This window comes from Bufo bufo, chromosome 3 (assembly GCF_905171765.1).
Source record: "Bufo bufo chromosome 3, aBufBuf1.1, whole genome shotgun sequence".
Taxonomy (NCBI): Eukaryota; Metazoa; Chordata; class Amphibia; order Anura; family Bufonidae; genus Bufo; species Bufo bufo.
This window is the reverse complement of record NC_053391.1, coordinates 379,277,976-379,304,310: the sequence shown is the minus strand read 5'-3', so window position 1 is coordinate 379,304,310 and position 26,335 is coordinate 379,277,976. Positions and strand designations below refer to the sequence as shown.

The window sequence follows — 26,335 nt, the reverse complement described above, 5'->3', positions numbered from 1 at the left end:
GTGTTTTGCGGATCCATGGATCGGATCCGCAAAACGCATACAGACGTCTGAATGGAGCCTTACAGGGGGGGTGGTTACAGGGGGGGTGGTTCATCCCATATAGACTCCCTAATCACCCCCCTGTGATTGATCACCCCCCTGTAAGGCTCCATTCAGACGTCCGTATGTGTTTTGTGGATCCGCAAAACACATACGGACCTCTGAATGGAGCCTTACAGGGGGGTGATCAATGACAGGGTGGTGATCACCCCATATAGACTCCCTGATCACCCCCCTGTCATTGATCACCCCCCTGTAAGGCTCCATTCAGACATTTTTTTTGGCACAAGTTAGTGGAAATAGATTTTTTCAGTTTTTTTGTTTTTTCTTACAAAGTCTCATATTCCACTAACTTGAGACAAAAAAGAATATCTCACATGAACTCACCATACCCCTCACGGAATCCAAATGCGTAAAAATTTTTAGACATTTAGATTCCAGACTTCTTCTCACGCTTTAGGGCCCCTAAAATGTCAGAGCAGTATAAATACCCCACATGTGACCCCTTTTCGGAAAGAAGACACCCCAAGGTATTCGCTGAGGGGCATATTGAGTCCATGAAAGATTGAACTTTTTGTCCCAAGGTAGCGGAAAGGGAGACTTTATGAGAAAAAAAAAATAAATCAATTTCCGCTAACTTGTGCCAAAAAATAAAAAATCTTCTATGAACTCGCCATGCCCCTCATTGAATACCCTGGGGTGTCTTCTTTCCAAAATGGGGTCACATGTGGGGTATTTATACTGCCCTGGCATTTTAGGGGCCCTAAAGCGTGAGAAGAAGTCTGGGATCCAAATGTCTAAAAATGCCCTCCTAAAAGGAATTTGGGCCCCTTTGCCCACCTAGGCTGCAAAAAAGTGTCACACATGTGGTATCGCCGTACTCAGGAGAAGTTGGGCAATGTGTTTTGGGGTGTCTTTTTACATATACCCATGCTGGGTGAGAGAAATATCTCTCTAAAAGACAACTTTTCCCATTTTTTTTATACAAAGTTGTCATTTGACAGAGATATTTATCTCACCCAGCATGGGCATGTGTAAAGACACCCCAAAACACATTGCCCATCTTCTCCTGAGTACGGCGATACCGCATGTGTGACACTTTTTTGCAGCCTAGGTGGGCAAAGGGGCCCACATTCCAAAGAGCACCTTTAGGATTTCACAGGGCATTTTTTACACATTTTGATTTCAAACTACTTCTCACGCATTAGGGCCCCTAAAATGCCAGGGCAGTATAACTACCCCACAAGTGACCCCATTTTGGAAAGAAGACACCCCAAGGTATTTCGTGATGGGCATAGTGAGTTCATGGAAGTTTTTATTTTTTGTCACAAGTTAGTGGAATATGAGAGTTTGTAAGGAAAAAATAAATCATAATTTTCCGCTAACTTGTGACAAAAAATAAAAAGTTCTATGAACTCCCTATGCCCATCAGCGAATACCTTAAGGTGTCTACTTTCCGAAATGGGGTCATTTGTGGGGGTTTTCTATTGTCTGGGCATTGTAGAACCTCAGGAAACATGACGAGGTTCATCACAAGGTGAGAAAAATTTATATAGAAATGTAGTTTTAAAAAAAAAAAATTACAACTGAAAGTGAAAAATGAATTTTTTTTGCAAAAATTTCGGTAAATTTTGATTAATAAAAAAAGTAAAAATGTCAGCAGCAATGAAATACCACCAAATGAAAGCTCTATTAGTGAGAAGAAAAGGAGGTAAAATTCATTTGGGTGGTAAGTTTTATGACCGAGCAATAAACCGTGAAAGTAGTGTAGTGCAGAATTGTAAAAAGTGGTCTGGTCATTAAGGGTGTTTAAGCTAGGGGAGCTGAGGTGGTTAAAGGGGTTGTCCGGTCTTTTTTTCTATTAATGACCTATCCTCAGGATAGGTCATTAGTATCACATCAGTGGGGGTCTGACACCCCGGCACCCCTGCCGATCAGCTGTTTGAGGAGACTGGGCGCAGTGTGCACGTGCCTCCTACCTTCTCTCTTCCTGTCCGCTGCTGCTTTTCCATAGATATACAGCAGAGAGAAGGGAAAGAGTCTCCTCATACAGCTGATCTGATATTGATAACCTATTCTGAGGATAGGACATCAATAGAAAAAGCCTGGACAACCTCTTAAGGCTACTTTCACACTTGCGTTAGGAGCGGATCCGTCTGGAGTCTGTACAGACGGATCCGCTCCTATAATGCAAACGCTTGCATCCGTTCAGAACGGATCCGTCTGCATAACTGTTTATTTCAGATCTGATTTTTCACTTTGGGAAAACTCAGATCCGACAGTATATTCTAAACACAGAAGCGTTCCCATGGTGATGCGGACGCTTCAAGTTAGAATATACTAAAAGAACTGTGTACATGACTGCCCCCTGCTGCCTGGCAGCACCCGATCTCTTACAGGGGGCTGTGATCCGCACAATTATTGTGCGAATCATAGCCCCCTGTAAGAGATCAGGTGCTGCCAGGCAGGAGGGGGCAGACCCCCTCCCTCCCCAGTATTAAATGTGACCAGTGCGGCCCCCCTCCCTCTATATTCATTGGTGGCCAGTGCGGCCCCCCTCCCTCCCTCCCCAGTATTAAATGTGACCAGTGCGGCCCCCCTCCCTCTATATTCATTGGTGGCCAGTGCGGCCCCCCCTCCCTCCCCAGTATTAATTGTAACCAGTGCGGCCCCCCTCCCTCTATATTCATTGGTGGCCGGCCAGTGCAGATTCCCAGTATTGTGACCAGTGCGGCCTCCCCTCTCCCCCCCCCCCTCTAATTAAAAGCATTATACTTACCTGAAGAGCTGCGATGTCTGTGACCGGCCGGGGGCTCCTCCTACTGGTAAGTTAAAGGTCTGTGCGGCGCATGGTCTATAGCACAGACCTGTCACTTACCAGTAGGAGGAGCTCCCGGCCGGTCACAGACATCGCAGCTCTTCAGGTAAGTATAATGCTTCTATTTATTGCTAAGTAACCATGGCAGCCAAGACTGCAATAGAGTCTTGGCTGCCACGGTAACCGATCGGAGCCCCAGCGATTTAAACTGGGACTCCGATCGGAACTCTCCGCTTCCACCAATGATGGGGGGGGTGATTTTAATTAGGGGGGGGAGAGGGGAGGCCGCACTGGTCACAATACTGGGAATCCGCACTGGCCACCAATGAATATAGAGGGAGGGGGGCCGCACTGGTCACATTTAATACTGGGGAGGGAGGGGGGCCGCACTGGCCACCAATGAGTTAAATACAGGAGGGGGCAGTCATGTACACAGTTCTCAGTATATTCTAACTTGAAGCGTCCCCATCACCATGTGAACGCCTCTGTGTTAGAATATACTGTCTGATCTGAGTTTCACGATGTAACTCAAATCCGATGGTATATTCTAACATAGAGGCGTTCCCATGGTGATGGGGACGCTTCAAGTTAAAATATACCATCTGATTGGAGAAAACTCCGATCTGATGGTATATTAATAGGGACTCCTGACTTTACATTGAAAGTCAATGGGGGACGGATCCGTTTGAAATTGCACCATATTGTGTCAACGTCAAACGGATCCGTCCCCATTGACTTGCATTTAAGTCTGGACGGATCCGTTTGGCTCCGCACGGCCAGGCGGACACGAAAACGCTGCAAGCTGCGTTCGGGTGTCCGCCTGCTGAGCGGAGCGGAGGCCAAACGGTGCCAAACTGATGCATTCTGAGCGGATCCGCATCCACTCAGAATGCATTGGGGCAGTACGGATCCGTTCGGGGCCGCTTGTGAGAGCCTTCAAACGGAACTCACAAGCGGAACCCCGAACGCTAGTGTGAAAGTAGCCTTAAAGAGGAGGCGACTCTCATGCGAGCACTGCTGCTTCTTCATGACTAAACTGTATGTTGTCTCACTTTTAGTGGTGGCACAGTGTCATGACAAGTGCTTGTCCCATTCAAGTGAATGGGATGAACACTTGTACTTACTCTGCGCTGCCAAGATGAGTGAGATGACACACAGTGTAATAATGAAAAGGAAGCTGCGCTCGCATGAGCACCACTTCCTCTTCAAACAGCTGATCGGTGGGGAAGCCGGGACTTGAACCCCCTGCTGATCTGATATTGATGATCTATCATGAGGAAATGTCATCAATATGAGGATTGTTTAGGATAGGAGAGGAGTTTAAGAATGAGCTGTCAGAGAGCTTGTTTGAGGGATTTCACTGTAAATAGAATTCTGCTCTTTCTTTATACTGTGAAACATAGAAGCTGCAGAAGCCCAAAAAAAAAAAAACGTATTACAAAAATGATTTTTATTCAAAAAATGCATTTCAGTAAAAAAAAAATGCCCCAAAGGTATTTATATCCTTTAACCTTTTCGCTACCAGCGCTGTACATGTACGGCACTGGAGCGATGTGCAGCGGGCACCATGGCCGGCGGGTCTCTGCTGTTTCAAACAGCAGAATCCTGCAGCTAATGATCGCAACCACCAATAATGCCAATCGCGGTCATTACAGTCTTCAGATGCTATTTTCAAGTGTGATCACGACATCTATACAGTTAGAAAACCCGGAAGTAATTTGGCCGCACGGGGATGCCGGCAAATCACTTTAATAGGCTGGATCGCTCTGAAGAGACCCAGCATTACATCTGCAATTCTTATGTTGGCCAGCAGATGGCAGGCCAACATAAGAAATTAGCAATTCACATATTACCATGCTGCTGTATGCAATATGGTAATATTCACAAAAAACTTATTTGTGAATGTTGTAGCCTCCTAGACTGTCTACAAAAACATTAAAAAAAAAGATGTAAAAATTTATATCACCCCCCTTTCCTTAGAATAAAAAAATTTAAACATTGTGGGCATCACCGCGTCCGAAAACGGCCAAACTATTAATATATAGAAATATTTTTCCAATACGATGAATGGTGTAATGGAAAAAAGTATCAAAATGGCGGATTCACCTTTTTTCGTTGCTTTTTTTACCCCCCAAAAATTTATAAAATGTGATCAAAAAGTCACACACACCAAAATGGTATCAATAAAAACTGAAGATCGTCCCGTCCCACACAGCTCAGTAAACATAACAGTATCAAAATTATGGGGGTGAGAATATGGTGACGTAAAATAAATTTTTTTACATTTATTTTTACAGTATTTAGACATATAAAACATACATATGCGGTATTGTTGTAATCCTACTGACCCAGAGAATGAAGGGCACAGGTCAGTTTTGCCACAAAGGGAACACCGTAGGGACAAAACCCATAAAGGAATTGCGTTTTTTTTTCCTAATTCCACCCCATTCCACCCCCTTTAATATGGAACTAATATACAGGGTGGGCCATTTATATGGATACACCTTAATAAAATGGGAATGGTTGGTGATATTAACTTCCTGTTTGTGGCACATTAGTATATGTGAGGTGGGAAACTTTTCAAGATGGGTGGTGACCATGGCGGCCATTTTGAAGTCGGACATTTTGAATCCAACTTTTGTTTTTTCAATAGGAAGAGAGTCATTTGACACATCAAACCTATTGGGAATTTCACAAGAAAAACAATGGTGTGCTTGGTTTTAATGTAACTTTATTCTTTCATGAGTTATTTACAAGTTTCTGACCACTTACAAAATGTGTTAAATGTGCTGCCCATTGTGTTGGATTGTCAATGCAACCCTCTTCTCCCACTCTTCACACACTGATAGCAACACCGCAGGAGAAATGCTAGCACAGGCTTCCAGTATCCGTAGTTTCAGGTGCTGCACATCTCGTATCATCTGAAGGCAATCGTCTATGCTGTGAAGATACGAGATGTGCAGCACCTGAAACTACGGATACTGGAAGCCTGTACTAGCATTTCTCCTCCGGTGTTGCTATCAGTGTGTGAAGAGTGGGAGAAGAGGGTTGCATTGACAATCCAACACAATGGGCAGCACATTGAACACATTTTATAAGTGGTCAGAAACTTTCTAAATAACTCATGAAAGAATAAAGTTACGTTAAAACCAAGCACACCATTGTTTTTCTTGTGAAATTCCCAATAAGTTTGATGTGTCACATGACCCTCTTCCTATTGAAAAAACAAAAGTTAGATTCAAAATGGCCGCCATGGTCACCACCCATCTTGAAAAGTTTCCCCCCTCACATATACTAATGTGCCACAAACAGGAAGTTAATATCACCAACCATTCTTATTTTATTAAGGTGTATCCATATAAATGGCCCACCCTGTAGATTCCAAAAATAGTTATGTTAAATAAAGCTTTGGGATTCATACATACTAGGGCAGTAGGCTCCTACTACCATTATGACCTCAAAAGTTCAAGTAAAACTGTATATAATTATTGCCTAACACTATATTATGTCACAATATCCTGCTGCTATCAGCTGAAACATATCAGTTTAATATAAAACTTTGCTAAATTACTGTAAACTTCAGGAACCAGTTAAACCACCCAGAAGCTATTGTTTTTTATGTTGTCAGACAATACAAATATGCAAGACATAATAATTATCTTTATTTGTAAAGCGACAACATTTTCAATCAGGGGTGCGTGTACAGACATTTCATTTGCAATTAAAGGGACACTGTCACCTGGATTTAACTTACTGAGCTATTAACATCACCATATCAGTCTCCACGATTTATATTACAATATACTAGTATTACTGCCCTGGGTCTTGTAATTTGTCTATAAAATCGCTTTTATTAATATGCTAATTACCTCAATAAGGAGCCCAAGGGGCTGTCCCACCGGGCATTTGAGCCCAGCCGTGCCCATTATCTTGGAGCCCAGCACCGCCCCACTGTTAATTTATTCACTGCTCCTCGCCGACGGAATGTGTTTGTATCGCATTTCCGGGTCGAGCGAAGCTGCAGCATGCGCACTTCGTTCTGTGAGGCCGATGCCAGGACAGGGCGCTGACATGAGTATCCACGGCGCATGCGCGAGATTTTGGGCACAACAAACACATTACGTCGGTGATGAGCAGTGAATAAATTAGCTGTGGGGCACTACTAAAACTGTTTGGTGCCAGTCATTGGATGTAGCCTGTGCAGGAAGGTCTCTGTAACTGCACCAGACTAGTAACTCCCCTTGTATCTGAGCAACGGTCTGAATTTCTATATATATGTAGGGCAATTATCTAACCACAATAAGGTAAACCAGGCAGTATAGTAAAACATAATAGAGGGGGATAATTATTTTTATTTAAACCATTTGATAAATTGTTTACACAAAATAAGGCTTTTTTGTGTTTGCTTCTTGTCTTATTGCACAGATATTGAGGACACGTTAACTATAAAACCCGACAAACTGTATGAGGATCTTAAGGCAGAGAACCCTGGTTTGGAAGACCTGCTGAATACCATACTGCCGAATACTGGGGCAGTAATTGTATCCAGGAGCTGGGCTGTGGATGTAGAGCAGAAGAGTAACCCGAATGTTGTGTGTGACATTTTACTTCTGTCACCTAAGGACTATCCAACACTGTACTCTGTCTTCAATGCTGAGGTCACTGAAGAGGATTTTAATTGTTCAAGAATAACCGCCTTTGCCTTGAGGCAAAAATTAGTTAATATTGGATGCTACACGGGAAGGTTATGTGTAATACCTAAAATGCTGCGTCTAAATGCTAAACCTGGCAAGTCCAGCTTCTCCTGGCCTGAGATAACATATCCAAGGAGGTACAAACTGCTTGATTTGGGCACGGTGAAAGAATTACTGCAGTCACTTACAATAGTGATTCTCAGCTTCAGAAACATGCTAAGCGACAAGTTTAGAATTGAGTTCTTCAACCTTCTTACCATAGAACAGTATAAGGTGCTGTCAGAGAATATAAGAATTAATGACACTTTATTTGTGCATGGACCACCAGGAACTGGAAAGACTGTAATTGCTTTGGAGATAATCAAACGGATAAAAAACATGAAAAATTGTTCAACTAATGACATTCTTTACATTTGTGAGAACATACCATTAAGAGATTATGTGAGGTAAATATAGAAATGTCTTTTTATTAATGTGTATGTAAACTTGTGGCCAAAAAGAAGACTCATGACCAAGTAGCCCTCAGCCACCACTAGAGGAAATTTACTGAAATTGTATTAGTTGAGTCCACTGAAATCTCTATTAAACCCTCAGAGCGTCTGTCAGCATGATCTACCCTACTAAACCAGGCACACTGATACTGACCATACCTCATACCTTTCTTTTGTCTGAACAACTGCAGTACAGTATCTCACAAAAGTTAGTCCACCCCTCACATTTTTGTAAATATTTTATAATATATTTTCATGGGACAGCACTAAATATATGACACTTTGATACAATGTCAGTGTACAGCTTGTGTAACAATGTAAATTTGTTGTGCCCTCAAAATAACTCAACACACAGCCATTAATGTCTAAACAGCTGGCAACAAAAGTGAGTACACCCCTAAGTTAAAATGGCCAAATTGTGCCCAAAATGGCAATATTTTGTGTGGCCACCATTATTTTCCAGCACTGCTTTAACTCTCTTGGGCATGAGGTTCAGTAGAGCTTCACAGGTTGCCACTGGAATCCTCTTCCACTCCTCCATGACAACATCACAGAGCTGGTGAATGTTAGAGACCTTGCTCCCCTCCACCTTCCATTTGAGGATGCCCCACAGATGCTTAATAGGGTTTATGTCTGGAGACATGCACCTTTACCCTCAGTTTCTTTAGCAAGGCAGTGGTCGTCTTGGAGGTGTGTTTGGGGTCATTATCATGTTTAAATATTGCCCTGCGGCCCAGTTTCCGAAGGGAAGAGATCATGCTCTGCTTCAGTATGTCACAGTACATGTTCGCATTCATGGTTCCCTCAATGAACTGTAGCTCCCCACATCCGGCAGCACTCATGCAGCCCCAAACCATGACACTCCCTCCACCATGCTTGACTGTAGGCAAGACATACTTGTCTTTGTACTCCTCACCTGGTTGCCGCCACACACGCTTGACACCACCTAAACCAAATAAGTTTATCTTGGTCTCATCCGACCAAAGGGCATGGTTCCAGTAATCCATGTCCTTAGTCTGCTTGTCTTCAGCAAACTTTTTGCGGGCTTTCTTGTGGATCATCTTTAGAAGAGGCTTCCTTCTGGGATGACAGTCATGCAGACCAATTTGATGCAGTGTGCGGCATATGGTCTAAGCACTGACAGACTGACCCCCCTCCGCCCCTTTAACCTCTGCAGCAATGCTGGCAGCACTCATACAACCTCTGGATATGACGCTGAGCACGTGCACTCAACTTCTTTGGTCAACCATGGTGAGGCCTGTTTTGAGTGGAACCTGTCTTGTTAAACCGCTGCATAATCTTGGCCACCGTGCTGCAGCTCAGTTTCAGGGTGTTGGCAATCTTCTAGGCCATCTTTATGTAGAGCAACACATTTTATTTTATTTTTTTTAGATCCTCAGAGTTCTTTTTGCCATGAGGTGCCATGTTGAACTTCCAGTGACCAGTATGAGAGAGTGAGAGCGATAACACCAAATTTAACACACCTGCTCCCCATTCACACCTTGTAACACTAACAAGTCACATGACACTGGGGAGGGAAAATGGTTAATTGAGCACAATTTGTCCATTTTCATTTGGGGTGTACTCACTTTTGTTCCCAGCTGTTTGGACATTAACCCCTTAGGGACATAGCCTTATTTCACTTTAAGGACCAGGCCATTTTTTGCAAATCTGACCAGTGTCACTTTAAGTGCTGATAACTTTGAAACGCTTTTACTTATCCAGGCCGTTCTGAGATTGTTTTTTCGTCACATATTGTACTTCATGACACTGGTAAAATGAAGTCATAAAAAAAATTTTTTTGCATAAAAAAATACCTAATTTACCAAATATTTTGAAAAATTAGCAAATTTTAAAGTTTCAGTTTCTCTACTTCTGTAATACCCCCAAAAATTGTGATGACTTTACATTCCCCATAAGTCTACTTCATGTTTGAATTATTTTGGGAATGATATTTTATTTTTTGGGGACGTTACAAGGCTTAGAAGTTTAGAAGCAAATCTTGAAATTTTTCAGAAATTTACAAAAACCCAATTTTTAGGGACCAGTTCAGGTCTCAAGTCACTTTGCGAGGCTTACATAATAGAAACCACCCAAAAACTACACCCCTCAAGGTATTCAAAACGGATTTTACATAGGTTGTTAACCCTTTAGGTGTTGCACAAGAGTTATTGGCAAATGGGGATGAAATTTGAGAATTTCATTTTTTTGTCAAATTTTCCATTTTAACCCATTTTTTCCACTAACAGAGCTAGGGTTAACAGCCAAACAAGACTGTATCTTTATAGCCCTGACTCTGCCGTTTACAGAAACACCCAATATGTGGCCATAAACTACTGTACGGCCACACAGCGGGGCGTAGAGTGAAAGGTGCGCCGTTTGGTTTTTGGAAGGCAGATTTTGCTGGACTGGTTTATTTACACCATGTCCCATTTGAAGCCCCCCTGATGCACCCCTAGAGTAGAAACTCCCTAAAAGTGACCCCATCTAAGAATCTACACCCCTCAAGGTATTCAAAACTGATTTTACATACGTCGTTAACCCTTTAGGTGTTGCACAATAGTTATTGGCAAATGGGGATGAAATTAGAAAATTTCATTTTTTTGCCTAATTTTCAATTTTTACCCATTTTTTTTTCACTAACAAAGCAAGGGTTAACAGCCAAACAAGACTGTATCTTTATTGCCCTGACTCTGCCGTTTACAGAAACACCCAATATGTGGCCGTACACTACTGTACGGCCACACAGCGGGGCGTAGAGGGAAAGGTGCGCCGTTTGGTTTTTGGAGGGCTGATTTTTATGGACCGGTTTATTTACGCCGTGTCCTGTTTCAACCCCCCTGATGCACCCCTGGAGTAGAAACTCCCTAAAAGTGACCCCATTTTGGAAACTACGGGATAAGGTAGCATATTTTTTTGGGACTATTTTTAGGGTACATATGATTTTTGGTTGCTCTAGATTACATTTTTGTGAGGCAAGGTTACCAAAAATTGAAATTCTGAAATTTCATCTCCATTTGCCATTAACTGTTGAGGAACACCTAAAGGGTTAGTAAAGTTTGTATAATCAGTTTTGAATACCTTGAGGGGTGTAGTTTCTTAGATGGGGTCACTTTTAGGGAGTTTTTACTCTAGGGGGGCTTCAAAAGGGACATGGTGTCAATAAAAAAGGCCATCAAAATCGGCCTTCCAGAAACCATGTCGGTCCTTTCCTTTTGCGGCCTCCCTTTTACTGATACAGCAGTTTACGACCACAAATGGCATTTCTGTAAACTGCCGTATCAGGGTAATAAATATTAACTTTTGTTTGGTTGTTAACCCTTGTTTTGTTACCGGAAAAAAACGGATTGAAATGGAAAAGTGACAAAAATAGCAGTTTTGGCAGGTTTTTTTTTTTTGTTTTTTTTTTGACTGTGTTAATCTGGGGGGTTAGGTAATGGGATATTTTTATAGAGGAGATTCTTACGGACACGGCGATACCTAATAAGTCTACTTTTTTTTACAATTATTTAGGTTTTTGACTATTATCCTTTTTGATACAAAAAAAAAATTTTTGTATCTCCAAAGTCTAAGTGTCATTTTTTTATCCGATTATCTTATATGGGGGCTCATTTTTTGCGGGATGAGCGGACTGTTTTATTGCCACTATTTTGGGGGCTATATGACTTTTTGATCGTTTGCTATTAAACTTTGTTATGTAAGGTGACAAAAAAATAATTTTTTTGCACCTTTTTTTATTAAATTTTTTCTGGACCGTGTTAATCTGGGGGGTTAGGTCATGGGGTATTTTTATAGAGGAGATTATTACCGACGCGGCGATACCTAATATGTCTACTTTTAATAAATTATTTTAGTTTTTTTGGGTGTCTCAAGTCTGAGAACCAGTTTTTTTATCCGATGTCGGTGCTAAATTGGGATATAAATTTAGTACTCCATGGAAGTGTGATACTCCCTGAAGCAACCGTCAATACAGAGGCCCGGATGATCGGGGCACGTGTCACATTGAGTTGTGGTGTCCTTCCGTATCCCCCTCCTGTGACACACTCTGCATCTTTTTTGGGTTCGTCCCTTCTTTCCAGTATTGGGGACCACACCTGGAAAGTGTTGGCCAGGGATGATCCGGGCGCCTACAGTTCCCGAGGTACTCTGGCCTGTTCTTTCCCGGTCCGAAAAGATCAGGGCCTTGAGGACTGCCTCATAGAACTGAAGGAATGTCCCTGTGCTGCCAGCGCTTCGGGATAGTACAAAAGAGTTGTACATGGCAACCTGTACCAAGTAGACCGCAACTTTTTTGTACCATGCCCGTGTTTTGCGCATGGCGTTATATGGCTTGAGGACTTGATCAGAGAGATCAACTCCTCCCATATACCGATTGTAGGCGACGATACAGTCGGGCTTAAGGACCGTTGCCACGGTACCTCGCACAAGGACAGGGGTGATGCCGTTACCATGAATTGTGGACAGCATAAGGACATCCCTCTTGTCCTTATACCTGACCAGCAATAGGTTTCCAGTGGTAAGGGCACGGGTCTCACCCCTGGGGATAGGTACCTGGAGGGGGAGGGCAGGGAGGCCGCGTTGATTTTTCCGCACGGTCCGACAAGCGGACGTGAATCTGGCGGCAAGGGACTGGAACAAGGGGATACTGGTATAAAAGTTATCCACGTACAGGTGGTAACCCTTATCCAGCAGTGGGTGCATAAGGTCCCACACAAGTTTCCCGGTAACACCCAGAGTGGGGGGACATTCTGGGGGTTGAATCCGGGAATCTCGCTCCTCGTACACACGAAATCTGTAAGTGTACCCTGAGGTACTCTCACAAATTTTGTATAGCTTCACGCCATACCTCGCCCGCTTGGAGGGCACATACTGGCGGAAAATGAGTCTCCCCTTGAACGCAATGAGAGACTCATCAACCGCGACCTCCCTTCCAGGTACATAGGCCTCCATGAATTTGGCCCCAAAGTGATCGATGACCGGCCGTATCTTATACAGATGGTCATGGGCAGGATCACCTCGGGGGAGAACGGACGACATGCTGCATCATCGGAATAATGCAGACTTTTCCGGATGGCCTCAAACCGGGAGCTTGTCATTGCCGTACTGTAAAGTGGGGTCTGGTATAGGACGTCCCCACTCCAGTACAGCCTGACACTGGGTTTCTTGACCAGGCCCATATGCAGCACGAGGCCCCAAAATGTCCTCATTTCGGCTGCACTGACCGGCGTCCAGCCACCGGGCCTGGCCAAAAAGGAGCCCGGGTGTTGAGCAACGAACTGTTGAGCGTACAGGTTCGTCTGCTCCACCATCAGATTTACCAGTGGGTCACTGAAAAAATTACAAAAAAAAGTCATATTCAGTGTAGCCCACTGTGGAAATCTGGATTCCTGATTGGCCTACAAAATCAGGAATCACAGGCTCGTATCGCTCTGGGCTACACCAGACTTGTTCACCGGCAGGGTGGTCCGGTGGATTTAACTGGTGGGCCGGGAAACCAGTACTAGCCCCAGAGCTGCTCGTACTACAGGGAGTGCAGAATTATTAGGCAAGTTGTATTTTTGAGGATTAATTTTATTATTGAACAACAACCATGTTCTCAATGAACCCAAAAAACTCATTAATATCAAAGCTGAATATTTTTGGAAGTAGTTTTTAGTTTGTTTTTAGTTTTAGCTATTTTAGGGGGATATCTGTGTGTGCAGGTGACTATTACTGTGCATAATTATTAGGCAACTTAACAAAAAACAAATATATACCCATTTCAATTATTTATTTTTACCAGTGAAACCAATATAACATCTCAACATTCACAAATATACATTTCTGACATTCAAAAACAAAACAAAAACAAATCAGTGACCAATATAGCCACCTTTCTTTGCAAGGACACTCAAAAGCCTGCCATCCATGGATTCTGTCAGTGTTTTGATCTGTTCACCATCAACATTGCGTGCAGCAGCAACCACAGCCTCCCAGACACTGTTCAGAGAGGTGTACTGTTTTCCCTCCTTGTAAATCTCACATTTGATGATGGACCACAGGTTCTCAATGGGGTTCAGATCAGGTGAACAAGGAGGCCATGTCATTAGATTTTCTTCTTTTATGCCCTTTCTTGCCAGCCACGCTGTGGAGAACTTGGACGCGTGTGATGGAGCATTGTCCTGCATGAAAATCATGTTTTTCTTGAAGGATGCAGACTTCTTCCTGTACCACTGCTTGAAGAAGTTGTCTTCCAGAAACTGGCAGTAGGACTGGGAGCTGAGCTTGACTCCATCCTCAACCCGAAAAGGCCCCACAAGCTCATATTTGATGATACCAGCCCAAATCAGTACTCCACCTCCACCTTGCTGGCGTCTGAGTCGGACTGGAGCTCTCTGCCCTTTACCAATCCAGCCACGGGCCCATCCATCTGGCCCATCAAAACTCACTCTCATTTTATCAGTCCATAAAACCTTAGAAAAATCAGTCTTGAGATATTTCTTGGCCCAGTCTTGACGTTTCAGCTTGTGTGTCTTGTTCAGTGGTGGTCGTCTTTCAGCCTTTCTTACCTTGGCCATGTCTCTGAGTATTGCACACCTTGTGCTTTTGGGCACTCCAGTGATGTTGCAGCTCTGAAATATGGCCAAACTGGTGGCAAGTGGCATCTTGGCAGCTGCACGCTTGACTTTTCTCAGTTCATGGGCAGTTATTTTGCGCCTTGGTTTTTCCACACGCTTCTTGCGACCCTGTTGACTATTTTGAATGAAACGCTTGATTGTTCGATGATCACGCTTCAGAAGCTTTGCAATTTTAAGAGTGCTGCATCCCTCTGCAAGATATCTCACTATTTTTGACTTTTCTGAGCCTGTCAAGTCCTTCTTTTGACCCATTTTGCCAATGGAAAGGAAGTTGCCTAATAATTATGCACACCTAATATAGGGTGTTGATGTCATTAGACCACACCCCTTCTCATTACAGAGATGCACATCACCTAATATGCTTAATTGGTAGTAGGTTTTCGAGCCTATACAGCTTGGAGTAAGACAACATGCATAAAGAGGATGATGTGGTCAAAATACTCATTTGCCTGATAATTCTGCACGCAGTGTAGTGTGGGCCACAGCTCCTCTCTGCTCCGGAACACAAAAGGAGGAGGAGAGAAGTGCTTGCATCATTTGAATCTGCCGCCGGCCCGCCCACAGACCAATCGGAGGCGATCCTGAGAGGTGATGTCACCATCACCTCTCAGGATCGCTGGATGGTGATTGGTGGGGTGAAATCAAACCACCATCACCATCCTGTTCCGGGTTATCTGGTCTTCAAAGACCCGGAAACGCAGAAAACCGCAGGTCTGAATTTAACCTGCGGTTTTCTGCGATCGCCGACATGGGGGGGGGGGTCACAGGACCCCCCGGCGCATTTAGCCTAGGTGCCTGCTCAATGATTTGAGCAGGCACCGGGTTCCGATCACCGCCCGCCGTGCGGCAGTGATCCGAACCATACATGATGGTACGTCATGTGTCCTTAAGAGGTTAATGGCTTGCGGGTCCGCAACACACCAGCCCGGCACCCCTATAGAAATGCCTATTCTTGTCCGCAAGCTGCGGACAAGAATAGGACATGCTCTATCTTTTTGCGGAGCTGCGGACCCAAAATCGGGGCCGCGCTCCGCAATTGCGTCTGCAGGCAGCACACTGTGTGCTGTCCGCATCCATTCCATCCCCATAGAGAATGAATGGGTCCGCACCTATTCCGCAAAATTGCGGAAAGGATGCGGACCCATTTTGCGGACGTGTGAATGGAGCCTTAGGCCTCTTTCACACTACCGTATGGCTATTTCAGTGTTTTGCGGTCCGTTTTTCACGGATCCGTTGTTCCGTTTTTTTGTTTCCGTTTTTCCGTATGGCATATACAGTATACAGTAATTACATAGAAAAAATTGGGCTGGGCATAACATTTTCAATAGATGGTTCTGAAAAAAACGGAACGGATACGGAAAACATACGGATGCATTTCCGTATGTGTTCCGTGTTTTTTTTGCGGACCAATTGACTTGAATGGAGCCATGGAACGTGATTTGCGGGCAATAATAGGACATGTTCTATCTTTCAACGGAATGGAAAAACGGAAATACGGAAACGGAATGCATACGGAGTATATTCCGTTTTTTTTGCGGACCCATTGAAATGAATGGTTCCGTATGCGGACCGTTACTGAACACAAAAAACGGCCCTCAAAACAGAAAAAAAAATACGGTAGTGTGAAAGAGGCCTTATACAAGCTGTACACGGACTACTTTACATTGTATCAAAGTGTCATATCTTCAGTGTTGTCCTATGAAGAAATATAAAATATTTACAAAAATGGGAGAAGTGTACTAACTTTTATGAGATACTGTATGCAAATGAGCATGTCTAAGTACAGGGGCGACGTCCAGAGCCCTTGGAGCATTACTTTTGTAACGTCCCTATGCTTTCCTTACTCTCCACTTCTTTTTGTGTGCTGCAGAGGGGCCTTAGGCCTGTATTACACCAACAGATTATCTGACAGATTTTCATTGGTCACATGGCCGTTTACACACAGATCTTTTGTTATACACACCAACTCAGTGCTTCAGACAAAAAAAAATGACTAGGAGCCATTGGCTCCTAAACGAAAAAATTTAGGAGCCAAATTACATTTTTTAGTCGCCAAATTTAAAATGCATATAATTTTTTAAAAAAGGACTTTGAGTAGATGAGACGCAGGTGCACTACATATAGGAGAAAACAGCACCACATGCCTCTCATATCCAGGGACATTTTCTGGGGGACAAGGTGACTAAAAATGGCGAATTGCGTGGTTTAGAGTTTTTTTTTCTGTTACGGCCTTTACCGAGCAGAAATATTTTTTAATAGCTCACACTTTTTGGGACGTGGCAATATGTAATATGTTTATTCTTTATTGTTTGTAAATTTTATATGTAAAACTGGGCAGGGGGCCATTTAAACTTTTAGTATATTGGTGTTTTTTTTTTGTTTTTATTTAATAACCATTTCTTCCCTTAGGGACTAGAACCTGGATCTTTTCTTCCCTTGTGCTATTCACCCTGATAGAGATCTATTAGGGTGAATAGGACCTCACACTCTCCCTGCTGCCCTGTGCTCTGTGCACACAGCAGCAGGGAGCTGAACATGGCAGCCAGGGCTTCAGTAGCATCCTGGCTGCCATGGTAACGATCTGAGCCCCAGCAGTGTAATCTGCCACTGCCACCAATGGGGATGGGACCCTGTGGCCACCATATAACAATGGGGGGGGGGGGGACAACGACGACTTGTGGCCAGTGATAATGGGGGTGCGCATTGCACCACCAATGAATGTTTAAAGAGGACCTTTCGTGGGTCCAAAGAATATGAACTTAGTATCAGGCTGCATAGAGCGGCGCCCAGGGATCTAAGTGCACTTACTATTATTCCTGGACGCTGCTCTGTTCACCCTCTGTGGCCTCCGGTATTTTCAGCATTCAGAGCAAGGAGGAGGAGACGCCAGTGTCTCTCCGTCTCCATAACAGCAGCGCTGTCCAATCACAGCTCAGAGACAGGGAGTTTTTTTTTCTCCCTGGCTCTGAGTTCTGAGCTGTGATTGGACAGCGCTGCTGTTATGGAGACGGAGAGACACTGGCGTCTCCTCCTCCTTGCTCTGAATGCTGAAAATACCGGAGGCCACAGCGGGCGAACGGAGCGGCGCCCGGGAATAACAGTAAGTGCACTTTGATCCCTGGGCGCCGCTCTATGCAGCCTGCTACTTAGTTCATTTTCTTTGGACCCACGAAAGGTCCTACAATTGTCTGCAGCGGTATCACAGACCCAGCACCTGGCCTCAATAACGGCATGCGATCTGTGTTACCTGAGGGGTTAATTGCCGCGGATCGCATGCCCTGTTATTGAGGCCGGGTCTGTGATACCGCTGCCTATACTTATGTTTTACATTCATTGGTAGCGCAGTGGCGACAGCTCCTCCCCTCCTATCTCCCCATTGGTGGTAATGGCGGCCGCGTCACAGTGGAGAGGGAGGGACTCCTTCCTTCTCCACTGTGCCGTGTGCTAGTGAAGAGAACGTAGGCTGCGCAGGATCGCGGCGGTACAGTCGCAAATGGCGACAAGACTAAAAAGTCTTGTCGCCATCTGCAAATTTTAAGGCGCATTGGCGACCGTTTTGGTCGCCATCTGGAGCCCTGCAACTATTGGTCTGATTAGACAGAAATTAGTAAAATAATCCATTTGTGTAATACAGCTCTTACAACAGCAGCACTCCAGGCAGTATGCCTGGTTTAATAGGGTTGAGCATGCTAACAGATACTCTTTAAAGATGCAGCAATATTTCTTTTCATCCCCATCCTTTTCAGGAAGAGGTACTTCTCACCGAAGAGATGCAGCTTGTGTTTGGAGGCAATGCTCAATGGGAAATAAGTATGCAAATTATCTCTCCTCCAAAAGAACGAAAGCTGCCAAACCAGAAAATCCTCAAATGGAACATGGGCCCATTGCAGGCAGCTTTTTCAAATGCCTTCTATTGAAGGATTTAGGGAAGCTGTTTGTATACTTATTTCCTGTAGAGTATTGCCTGAAAATTAGTCACAATGCAGCATCTTCTTCTTCTTTTTTTTTTTTTTTTTAAGTCAATGCATTGATATTGCTTCCAGGATTGTACCGTTTTTCCTAAGAGTAGGGAATACTTTAAAATAAAAAATCCAGAATAGAAAAAGAGGTAGCATTCCACAGTTTGAAAAGAGAATGCAAAAGATGCTTTTTTTTTTTTTTGGTCGCTTGTACTGCTTTTCTTGGATTAAAGCACCATTTCTATTATTTTCAAACTGTGGGATGCTCCCTCTTTTTCTATTCTGGATTTTTTATTCCTTAACTCTTTTTATTTCAACTTTGCAAAAACATATACATTTATACCCAAAATACAACAATTCAACAGTATAAAAGTCCATATTACAAATTGGTAAATATTATAGTGAGTTTTTTCTTTTTTTCCCCTTTTGTTCTATCCCAGATACCCACCCACCACCCTTAGGGAGAGGGAGGGGGACGGAAAAGAAATAAAATAATAATAATAATAAAAAAGACAAAAAACTTCCAGCCCTAAAGTAACCATTTTTTCCATATTTCATCGAGTTTTTGTGATTTTTTTTTTTTTTTTGCTATGGCACACCGTCACCCGTTCCACTTTAATCAAGTTGACAACTGCTTCTCGCCACTGTCCCACTGTCGGAGGATCTTCCTTTACCCATTTCCTAAGTATAAGGAGTTTAGCTTGAAATAGTACTTTACTCAGAACCAGTCGTGTTTCTTTGTTTAACTTCAGATGTTCAGTTGCCCCTAATATGCAGATTACTGGATCTTCAAATATTTGAACCTTCAAAAATACTAATACTGTCTCTGCTATTTCTGTCGAATATCTAAACAGTCTGGGGCATCTCCAAAAACAGTGTATTAAGTCTGCTTTCTCTCCCCTACATTTTGGGCACTTGTCTGTAGCTCTCACGCCCATTCTCTTTAACATCCAAGGGGATCGATGTAGTCTATGCACTATAAAAAACTGTGATATCTTATGTGAACCCCTATCTGACACCATAGCATAGCTTCTAAGAGCATCTTTCCATTTCTCTTCCGTAAAAGACTGTAGTTCTTTTTCCCATTTTTTTCCGGCAAGTAATATATAATCCGTTTTTTCTTTCCCTTCATCAAAATCCTATATCTTTTTGCAGTTGTTCCTCCTTTTTCTCCTCCATAGGTAAATTTATGTAATCTGTCAGATTTTTCCCTTTTATATTTGTCTACCTGCACCACTGTCCTCAATGCATTCTTAAACTGGAAATATTTATAAATATCCTTTTGGGGGATCCCAAACTCCCTAGCCAGTGTATTAAAGTCCTTCGGTTTATCTTCCTCAAATAGCTGGCCTAGATACTTAATCCCCTTTTTTTCCCAATCCATATAAGTCCTAATCGTTTGCAATTCCTTTAAATTTTTCCAAATAGGTGTATAGTGCAAGAAACCTTTAATCTCTAATATTTTTTTAACTTCCACCCATATATACTCCAGTGAATTTAATATTCTATTTGCTGTATTATTTTTCCCTAGTGTGCCTGACTCTAAGGCCCCTTTCACACGGGGGAGTATTCCGCGCGGATGCGATGCGGGAGGTGAACGCATTGCACCCGCACTGAATACCGACCCATTCATTTCTATGGGACTGTTCACATAAGCGGTGATTTTCACGCATCACTTGTGCGTTGCGTGAAAATCGCAGCATGCTCTATATTCTGTGTTTTTTTTTCACGCAACGCAGACCCCATAGAAGTGAATGGGGTTGCGTGAAAATCACAAGCATCCGCAAGCAAGTGCGGATGCAGTGCGATTTTCACGCATGGTTGCTAGGAGACGATTGGGCTGGAGACCCGATCATTATTATTTTCCCTTATAACATGGTTATAAGGGAAAATAATAGCATTCTGAATACAGAATGCATAGTAAAATAGCGCTGGAGGGGTTAAAAAAAAACCGTCACATGATCTTTTACCATGGTGATGGATCATGTGATGACTGGAGTGACGTCATCAAAGGTCCTGTTCCTGTAATTAATGCTCCCCACAGGTCCTGTTCAACAAAGGAGACAGAAGGAGATGCCGGGCTACGCGATCAAGTGGACTAAGGTGAGTTAAAAAAATGTTTATTTATTTTTTAACCCCTCCAGCGCTGTTTTACTATGCATTCTGTATTCAGAATGCTATTATTTTCCCTTATAACCATGTTATAAGGGAAAATAATACAATCTACAGAACACCGATCCCAAGCCCTAACTTCTGTGAAGAAGTTCGGGTTTGGGTACCAAACATGCGCGATTTTTCTCACGCGAGTGCAAAACGCATTACAATGTTTTGCACTCGCACGGAAAAATCGCGGGTGTTCCCGCAACGCCGGTGTGAATCCAGCCTGAGGCTCAGTTCGGAACTGGGCGTTTTACAGCGCGTTCCTACGCGCTGTAAAACGCTCAACAAGGAGAAACCAATGCTTCCCTATGGGAATGGTTCTCACCTGGGCGTTTTACAGCGCGTACGATCGCGCTGTAAAACGCCCGACGCTCAAACAAGTACAGGAGCGTTTTTTTGGGCGCTTGTCGCGCGTTCCCGTACATAGACTTTCGGGAACGCGCGACACTGTGTGTACGCTTGTCTCTGTATGCGCGATTGTAAACGCCCGTACAATCGCGCATACAGAGCGCTCCTTTCAGAACGCTCAGGTCTGAACTGAGCCTTAGTGATTCCATTCCTCTCTCCAACCCAATTTATTTACTTCCTGCCTTCCCACTAAACCATTCAAGCTACCTTTTTATCTGACCGTATTGTATTAAGTAATAGAAAAAACAGTTCGGAACAGCTAATCCACCCTCTCTTACTGGGAGCTGAAGCACTTCTTTTTTTATCCTAGGGATAGCTCCTTTCCAAATAAAATCCCCCATTAGGCTATCAAGTAGCTTAAAAATATTCTGCGGTAATCTCAATGGGGCATTTTTTAGAACATAGAGTATTTTTGGGAGGAAAACCATTTTTATTAGATTTACCCGACCCTGTATTGACATCGGTAATCTTTTCCAAATATGTATTTAAGTTCTAAGGGTACTTTCACATTAGCGTTTTTCTTTTCCGGCGCTGAGTACCGTCCTAGGGGCTCAATACCGGAAAATAACTGATCAGTTTTATCCCCATGCATTCTGAATGGAGAGTCCGTCCTTCAGGATGCATCAGGATGTCTTCAGTTCAGTCTTTTTGACTGATCAGGCTTTTCAGAAAAACGTAGCATGCTGTATTTTTACCTCCGGCCAAAAATCCTGAACACTTTGACTGAACGCCGGATCCGGTCTTTTTCCCATTGACTTGCATTAACGCCGGATCTGGCGCTGTGTGTTCAGTCAAAGCGGATCCGGCTTTTGCATGTTAAACCCGAAAAATGTGAAAAAAAAGTTAGTCCATAAATGGCGGATCCGTTTTTTCCAATGCATTTTTTCATTGTGATCAAAATCCTGATCAGGATTCAAATGTAATCCGTTTTCACACGTTTTTCCGGATTCGGCGGGCAGTTCCGGTGTCGGAATTGAACGCCGGATTAAAACAACGCTAGTGTGAAAGTAGCCTAAGTTCTTTTTATTACGGGGAGTACATTTAGTTTTTCATATTCTTCTATATTTCCGGAGATTTGTATACCTAAATATTTAAAACTCTCGTGTTTTTCAAGCACATGCACCCTTGAATCTCCCTGTGATTGCCCGTCTCCTAATATCATCATATGGGATTTCTCCCAATTAATATTTAAACCTGGAAAAAAACCAAACTTATCTATTGTATCTATTACTCTATTAAACTGATCCCCAGTATTGTGCATAAATAATAAGATATCCGCATACATTAATAATTTTTCTTCTCCTTCTGCATATTGAAAGCCTTTAAACTCCCTATCATTTCTTATTATACTTGCCAAGGGCTCAATCGCAATAGCAAATAGTAGTGGGGAGAGAGGGCATCCCTGCCTAGTGCCCCGATATAGGGCAAGAGGCAGGGACAAGCTCCCATCCACCATCACTCTAGCCCTTGGGTTGGAATATATAAGCTGAGCCCATCTTATAAATCCGTCCCCTATACCAACCCTTTTCAATACTGCCCATAAATACTCCCATTCAATGCAATCGAATGCCTTTTGAGCATCCAGTGAAAGTACAGCTTTCTCCCCTGTTTCTAATCTATTGGCTTCAATATTAAGGAACAACCTTCTTATATTTGAATATATCGTTCTGCCGAGTATAAAACCAGTCTGATCTTCGTGTATTACAACTTTAATCACTTTCGGAAGCCTATCTGCCAAGACCTTTGTCAAAATTTTAACATCCCTATTTAGCAAGGATATTGGTCTATATGACCCGGGGTCCAATTATTCTTTACCCTTTTTTGGAATTAGTGTGATAATTGCCTCTTACATAGAATCTGTTAAATCCACTATTTTTTGAGCCTCATTCAGTGTTATTTTTAGTTCTGGTATTAACACCTGGGAGTTTTGTATATTTCAAAGGGAAGGCCATCACACCCTGGTGCTTTTTCAGGTTTCACCTTACCCAAAACCTTGTTTATTTCTACCATCGATATTTATTTTTCTAAATATTCCTTTTGGGCCTGAGATATCTCTCTGAAAACAATCTGGTCTAGATATAGATCCAAATTTTGTTTCGAGTATTGTACCCTAGACTTATATAGTTCCTGGAAATATTCCAGAAACACTTTTTTAATTCCTTCCGGTGAACTAATTATTTTATCCATTTTATCTCTAATCGCCCCTATCCAGGATTTCCCTCTTTGATTCTTTGCTATACTTTCTAAAATTTTACCAACCTTTTCTCCCTCTGAGGCCAACCGGATCCCTTGAAAAAGCAATTCTTTCCTCCTTCTATCTAGTTGATGTATTTTTAACTTTTCCTGTTCTTCCTCCCATACTTTCCTATTATATTCAGTGGGATGCGTTATACATGTTGTTCTTGCTTCTTCTAATTTTTTTTCCAATGCATTACCTCTTTCTCTAGTACTTTTCTTCCAGTAATTCACCTTTAAACAACAATCCTCTTAAAGGGAATCTGTCACTAGCATATTATCAAAAATATTTTTTAATGAATCCATGTGTAATAAAGTATCTTATTTCCATATGTCTTGTTCTTTTTATTCTGTGTCTTGTCATTTCTTCAAAAAAAAACAACGCTTTTTATGATATTCAAATGAAGCTGTAAGGAGCCCAGAGGGGTGTTATTCTTTGTCCACGGTGACCAGGAACGCCCCGCTGAAGTGCCGTGCCCGCCTAAATTTGAAAACTAAGAACTCCTCCAAGATCGCCTCCCAGAGGCGAGGCTAAGTGCTTCTCCCCCCCCCCCCCCAGCGCCGTGCTCTGCGGCAAACGCCCCCGATCCTCCTCTCGCCCGCATCCAAATCCCGCGCAGGCACAGTGCCGGCGATTGCCTGCGCAATGATAAGACGACTGAGGGAAACAGCTTCAACAGCGTCACTGGGCATGCGCCGATCCCAGCTGGCTGAGGAAACAGCGAACACGTCACTGGGATCGGCGCATGCCCAGTGACGCTGTTGAAGCTGTTGCCCTCAGTCGCCGGCACTGTGCCTGCGCGGGATTTCGGATGCAGGCTAGAGGAAGATCGAGGGTGTTTGCCGCAGAGCGCGGCGCTGGGAGGGGGGGGGAGAGCACTTAGCCTCGCCTCTGGGAGGCGATCTTGGAGGAGTTCTTAGTTTTCAAATTTAGGCGGGCACGGCACTTCAGAGGGGCGTTCCTGGGCACCGTAGAATAACGCCCCTCTGGGCTCCTTACATCTTCATTTGAATATCATAAAAAGCGTTGTTTTTTTTTTTTTTTAAGAAATGACAAGACACAGAATAAAAAGAACAAGACATATGGATATAAGGTACTTTATTACACATGGATTCATTAAAAAAAATAATTTGCTAATATGCTAGTGACAGATTCCCTTTAAGTATGTCTTGGCAGTATCCCAAACAATCAGTCTGCTAGCAGAATTATTATTCTCCTGAAAAAAAAAAAATTAATTCTTCCATTATAGTCTCTTTATCTGGAATCAACGATAGCCAGTGAGAGTTAAACTTAAACAATGGCAAAATATTATTTTTATTCATATCCAGCAATACCACCGCACTATGATCTGATAAAGCCATAGGCAAATACTTTATCTTAATCCTATTTTGGGACATTAGATTTTTATTTCCCAAGGCCATATCTATTCTTGACCAGGTTTGATGTGATTTAGAGTAACAGGAATACATGGTTTCTTCCGGGTTCTGAAAGCGCCAAACATCAATCCAATTAAATTCCTGGACTAGTTTAAAGAAATCTACATTTTGTATTCTTCCCTCTCTGCTAGACATTCTATCCATTCTATGGGAGTGGATCCATTACCGCATTATAGTCTCCTATCGCAATCATTGTACATTCTTGTCTATTCAACATAAATCTGTGCAATTCATACAACACATCTGGCTTATATGGTGGTGGAATATATATATTTGCGATTACCATTTTGACCCCTTCTATATCACATTGTAAAAAGAGGTACCTGCCACAGTCATCGGCCTCATATGCAACACACTCAAATTGAAACTTATTATGTATCAAAATTGAGACCCCTCTAGAATAAGTAGTATATATTGAATGGTACCCTTCCACTATCCATCTCTTCTCCAACCACCTTAGAGATTCCTTGTCTAGGTGTGTCTCTTGGAGGCAGACGATGGCTGGCAGAAACCTCTTCATCCACTCAAGGATAGCGTATCTCTTTACTCTCTCTCGTAAACCTCTCACGTTCAACGAAAGAATCCTAACCATCTAGCAGAGAGGGAAGAAGAAACAGAAGAGAAAAAAAATAATAATAAAAAAATAATGGATTTAAGTAAGGAGTTTTTGGATACGACCCTGGAGGCGTGCATTCAGTGTACGGGGACTTCCCTTTTTGGTGGGTGCTGTATTTATGTTCTTTAAGAAAAAATAAATAATAAATGTGCTTAATTCTCCATTGCTGCTCCCGTGGTCTCCACTGGTCGTCTTAACTTGTCCTGCTGTGATGATGTGCTGTACAAGCACTTGTGACCACTGTAGCCAATCCCTGGCCTCAGCAGTCATGGCTGCTTTGTATGATTTCTAACCACTAAGGCTACACAGGTCATGAACAAGGGGGTACCCACGAAGTGGCAACCGGGTATTAAAAACTTGAGTCATTTTTTATTTCAGTATATTCCCTGCTCTTTTAGAATGAATGAACTCTCTTAATTTCTAGACAGTGAGCTCTCTAGTTGTTGTAAGCAGCCAAATTTGTTTTCCACCCATGCAAGCATTTTTTATTGCCCCAATGCATTTAAAATAACAAATGACACAACTTGGCAGATATTCTGGGTTTCCAGTATGCTACAGTTTTGTTTCTAAAGCTCTTATGCAGATGTGTATATCTGCATGGTTGTTTAATTCTAGTCATTTACTCCATCTTCTTGGTAACCTGCAGATAAAGATGGGGGTAGATGGTATGGAATAACACGTGGCTGCAGTAGCTGACAGGTTTGTTTGTAGCCTGTAACCTTGGAGACATATAGGTATGCACATGAGGTACACTTTAAGGTTACATGCCCACGAAGAGGAAAAATGGCAATTTGAGGACCTTTCACCACACCTGACATGCCTATTTTAATAGCTTCATGCATTCCCCATATAATAACAATT

General features: G+C 42.9%; 1 protein-coding gene across 1 annotated transcript in view; it reads left to right on the top strand.

The window, feature by feature from the left end:
• LOC120995469 (schlafen family member 9-like) overlaps nt 1–26,335 on the top strand; it is a 153,800-nt gene that overhangs the window by 118,104 nt on the left and 9,361 nt on the right. The window contains exon 7 of the mRNA XM_040424703.1: nt 7,283–7,997. Within this exon, the coding sequence (XP_040280637.1) occupies nt 7,283–7,997 (715 nt within the window). The remainder of the gene's footprint in view (nt 1–7,282; nt 7,998–26,335) is intronic.